The sequence below is a fragment of the Cebus imitator genome, unplaced genomic scaffold, assembly GCF_001604975.1.
Source record: "Cebus imitator isolate Cc_AM_T3 unplaced genomic scaffold, Cebus_imitator-1.0 Scaffold35, whole genome shotgun sequence".
Lineage (NCBI taxonomy): Eukaryota > Metazoa > Chordata > Mammalia > Primates > Cebidae > Cebus > Cebus imitator.
The window spans coordinates 9,238,366-9,248,604 of NW_016107350.1; the positions used below are offsets into that span (position 1 = coordinate 9,238,366).

At 44.5% G+C, this 10,239-nt stretch overlaps 1 protein-coding gene and 1 long non-coding RNA gene across 2 annotated transcripts in view; one reads left to right on the forward strand and one right to left on the reverse strand.

Moving 5' to 3' along the window:
* LOC108301543 overlaps nucleotides 1-9,969 on the reverse strand; it is a 24,279-nt gene extending 14,310 nt beyond the window's left edge. Inside the window, exons 1-3 of the long non-coding RNA XR_005199489.1 lie at nucleotides 9,727-9,969; nucleotides 6,065-6,192; nucleotides 2,045-2,102 (exon numbers count right to left, since the gene is read on the reverse strand). This is a non-coding gene — a long non-coding RNA (uncharacterized LOC108301543). The remainder of the gene's footprint in view (nucleotides 1-2,044; nucleotides 2,103-6,064; nucleotides 6,193-9,726) is intronic.
* The window catches only part of ANKH (ANKH inorganic pyrophosphate transport regulator), a 166,753-nt gene continuing 165,711 nt past the window's right edge, over nucleotides 9,198-10,239 (forward strand). Inside the window, exon 1 of the mRNA XM_017524665.2 lies at nucleotides 9,198-9,645. Within this exon, the coding sequence (XP_017380154.1) occupies nucleotides 9,550-9,645 (96 nt within the window). The 5' untranslated portion in view covers nucleotides 9,198-9,549. The remainder of the gene's footprint in view (nucleotides 9,646-10,239) is intronic.

Below are 10,239 nucleotides of genomic sequence, written 5' to 3' on the forward strand. Positions count from 1 at the left end.
AAAAAAAAAAAAAAAAAAAAAAAAAAACAACTCAGTTGTGGGTCTCACAGAGGGATCAGCCCTTTGAAATGCTGCCTTTTCTTCCTTGCCTTCTCAAATGTGGATTCTACCAGCCCTTCTACGTTTGTTTAGCTTCTCTTTAAATCCACTGATGCCACCAGAAAAAGGTTGGTTTGGTTTCTATCACACTGAGCTTCGACTGAGAGATCATTTTTCCTGGGTTAGAGGTACCGTGTGAAATAGTATATGAATAGAATACTGTATGTGCATAGGAAATATATAGTCCATATAATGACAGGTTCTCTGAACAGCTTGCATGAGAATCTCCCAGGGTGCTTGTGAACACACAGCTCCCCAGGACCTACCCCTATTCCACCATCTGAATCACAATCTCTGGGTAAGGGCTGAGACTTTGCATTTTAAGCATACCAAATTTAAAATGCCCTGGCATGGTGATTAATATTTTTTGTCATGTATTTCTGGGTTGGAGTACCAACTTTGCTGCTTGTTAGTTGTAAGATCTAAGACAGTTCGCTTAACCTTTGTGTTTATGCTTCTGTTTTCCTACATCCCTCCCCCCAAAAAATAATAGTAGCAAATTCATGGGATTGCTTTAAAGATAAAATGAGACAATGAAACTGTATCCTGTGATCTTGCTAAGTTCACGTATTAGTTCTGGTAGCTATCCTGTTGAAGCTTTGAAATTTTCTATGCAAACTATCCCATCATCTGTGAACTAAATAGTCCTTTCTCTCCACTGTACATGCCTTTTATTTCCTTTGCTTGCTTGATTGCATCGGCTAGGACTTCCACTCTGGTGTTGAACAGGAGTGATGAGAGAGCTCATCTTGCCCTGTTCCCAGGCTTGGGGGATCATGTTTGGTTTGCGCAGCACTTTTTGCCCTGCACTTGTGCATGCCTGGCACACAGTAGCCACTCAAAAGAGATTGCTAAATGAATTAAAACAAAGTTAACCAATTTATATAGAGAAAAAAAATGACACTGGTTCCATTAGCAACATTATCCAACCAATCAAATTATTGAGTCACAAGTAAAATTATGAAATAAAGTAGGGGGATACCATCTTGAAATCAGGAACATTTTCAAGCATAAAAATTGCTTGGGGGTTGGGGGTAAAGAAACTTAGGGGTAAGCTACATGCTTAATATAAAGGTAAAATCAGGGCTGGGCACAGTGGCTCACAGCAGTAATCCCAGAATTTTGGTAATCCCAGAGCTTTGGTAATCCCAGAATCTTGGGAGGCTGACTCGGGCAGATTAACTGAGATCAGGAGTTTGAGATCAGCCTGGCCAATATGGGGAAACCCTGTCTCTACTGAAAATACAAAAAATTAGCCGGGTGTGGTAGTGCACACCTGTAATCCCAGCTACTCAGGAGGCTGAGGCAGGAGAATTACTTGAACCTGGGAGGCAGAGGTTGCAGTGAGCTGAGATCACACCACTGCACTCCAGCCTGGGCGAGAGAATGAGACTCTGTCTCAAAAAAATAAAAATAAAAGCTAAAATCGCACTACTTATTTGATGAATTGATACCTACTAAAATATAATTAACAACACTGAAAACAGAAAACAGATTTGATTAGAGTGCAGTAACAATTTAAAGTACGATTGTTTGTCTACCTTTTCTCTGGGATAGTGAAGCCTGAGAAGCAAGAGAATCTGATTTCCACATATTATCAAAACGCTAAAGATGTCCGATTAGTATTAACTATATAATAGAAAGGATAACACACTTGCCGGCTTGGAGGTCAAACATAAAAACATAAAACATCAACTCCAAATGTATTATTTAGTGTCTATTACTGCCTTTACGGATGCAGGTGGTGGAGGGTAAAAGGAGATGTAACAGTACTCTAAATCAGTGGTCTCCAATCTTTCTGGCACCAGGGACCAGTTTCATTGAAGACAATTTTTCCACAGACTGGGGGCAGGGTGGTTTCGGGATGATTCCAGCACATTATATTTATTGTGCACTTTATTTCTATTTTTATTACATAATAAGACACAATAATTACATAACTCACCATAATGTAGACTCAGTAGGATCCTTGAGCTTGTTTTCCTGCAACCAGACGGTCCCATCTGGAGGTAATGGGAGATCGTGACAAATCATCAGGCATTATATTCTCAAAAGGAGCCCACAACCGAGATCCCTCACATGCGCAGTTCACAATAGTGTTCATGCTCCTATGAAACTCTAACACCACCGCTGATCTGACTGGAGGCTGAGCCCAGGTGGTCATGTGAGCGATGGGAGTGGCTGTAAATACACACGAAATTTCACTTGCTCACCCGCCATTCACCTCCTACTGTGTGGCCCAGCCCCTAACATGCCACAGATCTATACCTGTTCATGGCCCAGGGGTTGGGAATCCCTCCTCTAAATAGTTTCAAACTCAGTAATTTAATATTTTGTGGTAGATATCAGACTTATACTCTAGAAATAGAAAGGAATACAGCCCTGACTCTGCCAAAATATTAAATGGAAGAGAACAGCAAGAATGCTGGGGCAGTGACTGGGAAAAGAAGCAAGAATATGACGGCTCTCCGTACAGATCGCAATGCCAGTGTTTTAATCCCAAACAGCAGTGGCCCCGAGTGGTATGCCCCAACAGTTTATGCCTCACTGCCTGATTAGAAAGAGATAAATGTATTTTATTACCTGACTTTTATATAGTTAAATAGTATCTCTTATAGACAGTGGAAAATTAAAAAGGTTTTGAATAGGTGTCAAGGATAATAACATAAGCTTTATTATTGTTGTTGGGTTTTTTTTTGAGATGGAGTTTCGCTCCTGTTGCCCAGGCTGAAGTGCAATGGTGTGATCTTGGCTCACTGCAACCTCTACTTCCCAGGTTCAAGAGATTCTCCTGCCTCAGCCTCCTGAGTAGCTGGGATTATAGGTGTGTGCCACCATGCCCAGCTGATTTTTGTGGCCAGGGTGGTCTCAAACTCTTGACCTCAGGTGATCCACCCGACTCGGCCTTCCAAAGTGCTGAGATTACAGGTGTGATAAATATTTTCAGTTACAGCCATTCTATCTTATTCTGGTCATTTAAACAAAACAATCAGAAGTTGAGGAAAGAGGGAAAAAGGAGAACGAAAAGTAATTATATTTTAGTCTTAGTTGCAGCTCTTCATTTCATTCTCCTCGTTAAGCATTGCCAGACCTCAGGTTTGCAGAGCCAGGATGAATTACGTATATGTTCATCTTTTATGTTGTATCGTTATGAGCCAAATATAAGTCAGCAAATCATCAAATGCTTACATGTATAAAGTACATTGCTTCGGGAGTCCTGAAAGCCAGCTTGTGGAGGTGTCATTTCTCAGGGGCACAGGCAGAATCTGTCCCAAAACTCACTCTTGTTTTTTAGGTCACTTTTCAGAGGAAAGAGTGAGTTATTAGTTACCAATGCCCAATGCCAGCAGATTACACAGTTGCCCTGGCAAGAGTCCCTCCAAATGGTTTTATTCTCTAGCAGTTAAAGACAAATCAAAATTTGTCAAAATGCATAAGGTATATATCTGTGCTCTGATTTAAGCTGCCTCAAATTCTTTCCTCAGAATAAAAGGGGACCAAGTCAGAAAAAAGCTTGTGTGAAATGTATCTGCTGTCAATTTTCTCTTGATTTACTTTTATTTTTTTCAACATATAAAACAGGAATGTTTCCAAGGCCAAAATTTGATTCTAAGGTACCCTCAGAGAAAGCATCAGTCCTTCCCAATTCCAACCTGTTCTCTTCCTTCTCTCATAAACATTTAATTAATTTTTGGCTTATCCTACCAGTGTGTCTTTTCACAAATATAAGCACATTCACATGCACGCACGCACACACACACACACACACACACACATTCATATTTCTCTCCCTTTTTGCCCCCAAAATAGCATACCATTTCATGGTTTGGCACCTTGCTTTTCTCACTTAACAAAATATTCTACAGATTCTTCCATATCAGTATATAGAATTCTTCCCCATTCCTTTTTACAGCACACATTTTGAAGCATCTGTGTGGTCCCTTTAAAAATATTATTAAGGAAGTCATTAAAAGTGAGAACTATAACTCTTGGCAGGATTTAGCTAGCTAATTCTAGCTTATCTAGAGTAAATGACAGTTTCAGGATCATTTACCCATTCCCCTGACCTCCTACCTCCACTTCTGGCTCGTGCTGAAAGTACAGAAACTGACTTTAATAATTAGCCCAGGCAAATTATACTTGGGCTTTAGGCTGGAATAGTAAGAGTAAAACTTAACAATTGGGAAGAAGCAAATACTTCTCTTTTTGCTCTCTTGGAAGATGGCAACTGGGCAGAAATCATGACTTTATTAATAGGATGATGTTTATACGAACACAATTAAATAGGCTGAAATTGTAGACTTCCCCTTACCACATCCTCAGTGAGCCATGGAGCAAAATTACTCAAGGCCCAGATATACAACTGTGAGGCTTAAATTTATACCTAGTCTACCCTATATTGGAGGGTTGTGACTCAAAACTAGATATCAATCTTTAGGACTAAGTCTTCCATCAAAATTATTAAACAAGTTGGCTATACTAAATACATATTATAGGATAATTGCATGGAATCAATGAAGATAACCCTGTTGGGTCAGCTTACACAGATCAACCAATATGGCATCTACTCCCAAACCATGCTCACAGCTACACTCCCAACGTGATGTCATAGGGTTACTCAAGTCAAGGCGGACTGAGTTACAGAGTTCTAGAACTGGATAACCTTAAATACGATATTTTATTTTGGCCTTTGAAGCACCTGTTTCTTGGCGAGGGGTAGGGGGTTACTTGAATCTATTCATTTAAGATCAAATTGAGGGGAAAAACAAAGGTAAATTAGACATGTATGTAACTTTCGGTCTTTCTTTCTGTATTAGCTCCTTTAAAAACTTGGAATTAATAATTTTAGACACCAAAATGATATTGCTGGTCATTTGTGAAATTGTTTTGCAAAGAGTAACTTTTTTCATGCTCTGAAATTAGTGCTAGTTTGTACTTCTAGTAATGTTTTATAAATATTTTTTAAAACTGTTTTTTAAATAAACTTATATATGTCCATTGCGTTAAACACAGAAAAGTATACAAAGGAAGGAATAATCAGCCACATTCATACCACTCAGCAATAACTATCAACTGTGAATAGTTGAGCATATTTTCTTCCCGCATTTTTTTCTACATGTACATATTTTTTTCTTACACTATTGAGTGTAGAGTTTGTAAACCTTGTAATGATCTTTGACCAAAAGCCATCAAGTCTAAGACTTTTTAAGCAGAAGATAAAGCTGTACCTTCAGAAAGAAAACACCCAACAATTTGGGGATGTCTTTTTGGCTTCTGAGTAATTTAAAAAATCTCCTACTCATTCTTCTCACTTACATTCTGAAATTATATTTTCAAACAACAAAGTTTAAAAAGAGAGGCCAGGCATGGTACCTCACACCTGTAATCCCAGCACTCTGGGAGGCGGAGGCAGGCAGATCAAGATGTCAGGAGATCAAGACCATCCTGGCTAACAGGGTGAAACCCATCTCTACTAAAAATACAAAAATTAGCTGGGCATGGTGGCACATGCCTGTAGTCCTGGCTACTTGGGAGGCTGACGCAGGAGAATCACTTGAACCTGGGAAGTAGAGGTTGCAGTGAGCTGAGATTGTGCCATTGCACTGCAGCCTGGGCAGCAAGAGCGAAAACTCCATCTCAAAAATAAAATAAAATAAATTAGATAAATAAATAAAAAGAGAGAGAGAAGGCAATATTTCACGTTTGGGTGAAGATGGCTGGCAGGTCGGCTACTGCAGCGGCAGACAGGTGGCTGGATCGTATTTGAAAATGATATTACAATGCTGCAGGATTCAAGAAATGGGTAAACGTGAGCTGAGACGATGTAAAAGGATAAAGACGTAAAGGAAGCTGTAAGAGGACTTTCTAATGGCAGGATGTTTTACATCAGAACCCTGGATCTGACTCTGAGACAGCAGATCTTGCCTTAAGAGCAGCGGACCAAACACGAAGAGGATAATTCTACCTTGAACCGTATCTGAAAGTGCTTATTTGGGAAAGAAAAGACTGAGAAGAATGGTCAAAGAAGTCATCACGTATTTGACGTCTGTGAATGCAGCTGTCCTCCAAGTATTTTTATGAAGATGGTAAAACCTGAAACATAAAATTTAAGAATTATTTTGTCTGTAAATGTTTTACGTTAAATAAATGTCTATTGTAATCATTAAAAAAAAACAAACAAACAAAAAATAAAAAACGGAAAGAGAGAGGAGCCAAAAACCCTCTTTGAAATCTGTTTCGGATTTTGACTGTGACAAAAAAAAATAAATGTCTCATTTGTTTCCATGTTGCCATAGTGTTACTGAAATTCATAGGCCTTTAAAATCTAAAAAGGGCTCCTTGCCATAGTCAGAGATGACACTTCCAAATCACTCATTTGAAAAATGCACTTTAGAACACTCAAACAAGGATGATGACTTTTCATTGATCCACTGGAATTGTCTCACCACTGCCCCTGAAGACCAAAGGTGTGTGTTTGCATCAGGCAGCCGGGGCTGTGGCGGTCCTTGTCCAGAGACCAGTGAAAGGAAACTGGACTTGATGGGGATCGATCTAGGACCTCATCAATCCCAATTCTAGACAAAGGTTAGTGTAATTACATTGCTCTAAGTAAAATGAGTCAGCCCATGAAACCTAGAATAACAGAATGATACACCGTGAGGTGATATTTGCTTTAGAAAAGAACTCTTTCCCAGAGAATTTCTTTAAATAACAAGCTCCTCTTTTGTATATTTAAGTAAGATTCAAATATATTTAAACACACCTTTCAGGAACTTGCTCCTGAAGACAGTCCTATCCACATTAACCTCCTGTTTTGCTGGGAAATCTTTTAAATACAGCATTGCTATTGGACACATTTAACACAATAAATACTTACCAAAGTTAATTTTTTTTAAATAAATTAAGATCTTTATTACTGCAATATAAAGTCTTATGACATAAATATTATGCGGCTTGGTATTTCTTTTTTTGATATATATATTTTTTAATTATACTTTAAGTTCTGGGGTACATGTGCTGATCCTGCAGGATTGTTACATAGGTATACACATGCCATGGTGGCTTAGTTTAATTTTAATTATAGGGAATGTAATTTGAGGTTACATCAGAGCTACAAGGAAAATTAGCTTCCTATTTCTCAAGGCCTGCTCAAGTTGTGTGGAATTTCAAAAAGGTATTTTAAAAGGATGTAAAATATGAAAATATTTATTTATTTATTTTATAGTTTGAGACAGAGTTGCGATCTTTTTGTCCAGGCTGTAGTGCCATGGCGCAATCTCTGCTCACTGCAACCTCTGCCACCCAGGTTCAAGCGATTCTCCTGCCTCAGCCTCCCGAGTAGCTGGGATTATAGGCATGCACCACCACGCCCGGTTAATTTTTTGTATTTTTAATAGAGACTGGGTTTCTCCATGTTGCTCAGGCTGGTATCGAACTCCCGACCTCAAGTGATCCACCTGCCTCCGCCTCCCAAAGTGCTGGATTATTTATTATTTTTCGAGAGGGAGTCTTGCTCTGTCATGTAGGCTGGAGTGCCGTGGCGCAATCTCGGCTCACTGCAACCTCCACCTCCCAGGTTCAAGCAATTCTCCTGCCTCAGTCTCTCGAGTAGCTGGGACTACAGGCGCTCACTACCACGCCCCGCCTATAGACACATTTAATACTTTCAAAATAGTTGGGAAATACCTGAATCCAGGATATTGAGGTCCCAAGCTCACTATTTACAAAAACTTTACAAAGCTAAATTGTGAGTTAATAGGTCCATTCTAGGCACAAGACACTTTCTTACTTTTAATAATAAATTACTTTATCATGTTTATTAAACACAAAGAGATGTGTGTGAGAGGGAGTACAAAATAAGACCACCATAGGCCACTACTATGCCAGGCCCAGTACAAAATGAAAACGCAGTGATCCTTATTCAAATTCAAGAGAGCAACAGCAGCGAGTTAGTCCTAAGCGCGGGCACTCTGTGACTGCACAGGTCGCAGGGTCGTGAAGCCAGCCCTGTCCAGGGTCCCTTTTCATTCCCTGGGTCCTCCTCCCTCGCGGCACACAGTGCTGGGGTGCGGGGATGGATGCTGGCGTTGCTGTCACACTGCTGAGCTTTAGGTCAAACTCTCAGCGCCGCGACTAGTTACTCTGAAATCAGGTATTACAAAACAGAACACACTTTTCTCCTTCTTCCCTTTATTTAAGAGATGATAGGCTTAACGAGTTATTTTTAATAGGGCTTTTTTGCAATGAAAAGAATCGGACGTACTGTTTGCAAACTGCCTGCAGCAGGCAGGTCTGAGCGCCCCAGAAGGCGGCCGGCCTCAGCCTGGGCGCCTGCAGGGATCGCTCCCTCCTGCCCTGGCGCATTTTTTTCCCCAGGGACGCGGGCCACAGTCTCCCCTGGAAACCCTGGGTGACAGGCTCCCTCCTGGGCGACCTTTCCTCGCGTCTTTCGCTCTCCCGGAGCGGCACCTCCATCCCTCCCAGGCCGCTAGTCCTCTGAAGCAGGCCCCAGCCCCGGCGAGAGCTGCCTCCTCCGCAGTCCCCGCCCGTCGCCAGCCCGGCCACCGCGGGACGGCGCCCTTCCCAGCCCCGCGGTGCGGAGTCCCGCGCCCCGGCCCCCCTCGCGCGTCCGCGCCCACGTCGCTTGCCCCGGCTGCCAAGTCTTCCAGACGCCCGGGCCCTCCTGGGGAACCCAGCGCGGGAACCCCAGTCCCCGGCCCCGCAGCACGCGGGAGACAGGGCCCGGCCGCGGAGCCGGGGCGCCCCGGGACTTCTAGGCGACCCAACGCCCCCGCCCCCCGCCGGCGCCCCCGCGTCCCCAGGCCGTCCCCGCCGCGCCCTCAGTGCCGCCGCCCCCGGGCCGGCCAAGGCTCCGCGGAGAGCCCCGCCCCGCGCCCCGGAGGCGCCCACCCCGCGGCCTGAACGAGCGCAGCGCCCCCAGCGGCCGTGCAGAGCGCAGGCAGCGGCTCAGGGAAAGAGGCCGCGGCGCGCCCGGCCCGGCCCGGCCCCCTCCCCAGCCCGCCCCCGGGGCCGCCGGCAGTGTCCGCGCCTCCGCGCCCGCCCCTGATTTCCTCCGGGCGGCGGCGGCGGCGGCGGCGGCGCCTCGTGCGCGCGGTTATTTATTTCCGGGCCCCAGAGCGCTTATAATGGAGCCGCTGTCAGCAGAACCTTCTGCCGCCGCCGCCGCCGCCGTCCCTCCTCTTTTTTTTCCCGGCAGATCTTTGTTGTGTGGGAGGGCAGCAGGGATGGACTTGAGCTTGCGGATCCCCTGCTAGAGCAGCCGCGCTCGGAGAAGGCGCCGCAGCCGCGAGGAGGAGCCGCCGCCCCGCCGGAGGCCCCGCCGCACGCGGCCTCAGTCGGCCCGCGCCCCGCTCGCCCCGCGCCCCTCGCCTCCCCGCAGAGTCCCCTCGCGGCGGCAGATGTGTGTGGGGTCAGCCCACGGCGGGGACTATGGTGAAATTCCCGGCGCTCACGCACTACTGGCCCCTGATCCGGTTCTTGGTGCCCCTGGGCATCACCAACATAGCCATCGACTTCGGGGAGCAGGTAAGCCCCGGCCCTGCGCCCCGCGCCCGCTCGCCCTGCCTTGGCCTTAGATGCCCGGACACGGGGGCGCAGGGGAGTCACCTGCTCGGAGTCCCTCTTTATACTGGAACGTTTGGTCGACTGTGCAGCTTGTCAAGGGTGACTTTTCCAGCACCCCATTCCCTCCCTCCCCTCAATTATTCAGCAGACTTTTCCAGCCCTCTCTGGAAAATGTTAAAAAGACCGGATGGTGTGAAGCTTCACCTATGGAAGGGTTTTTAGTGCACAGCGGTATTATGTAATTTGCGATTATGTAAACCCCAGCTCTGTAATTAAAATGTAGTTTCTAGTAGCTTAAGTGCTGGGTTTTTATTTATCCATGACTGGTGAAAATGGTGACGGTGGGAGATTCTGTTTTATAATGCGTCCAAGTTGATTTCCCAGGTACTTCTAATTTTTAAACATTTGTTTCGCAGCCCAGGTAAGGATTAGGAGTATCCCGAATGTGTCCTGATAAGGCGGTCTTGACCGTTTCTAGTTTGGGATCTCTTTTTTTCCTTTTCCTTTTTCTTTTCTTCCTTTCCTTTTCTTTTCTTTTTTCTTTTCTTTTTTTTT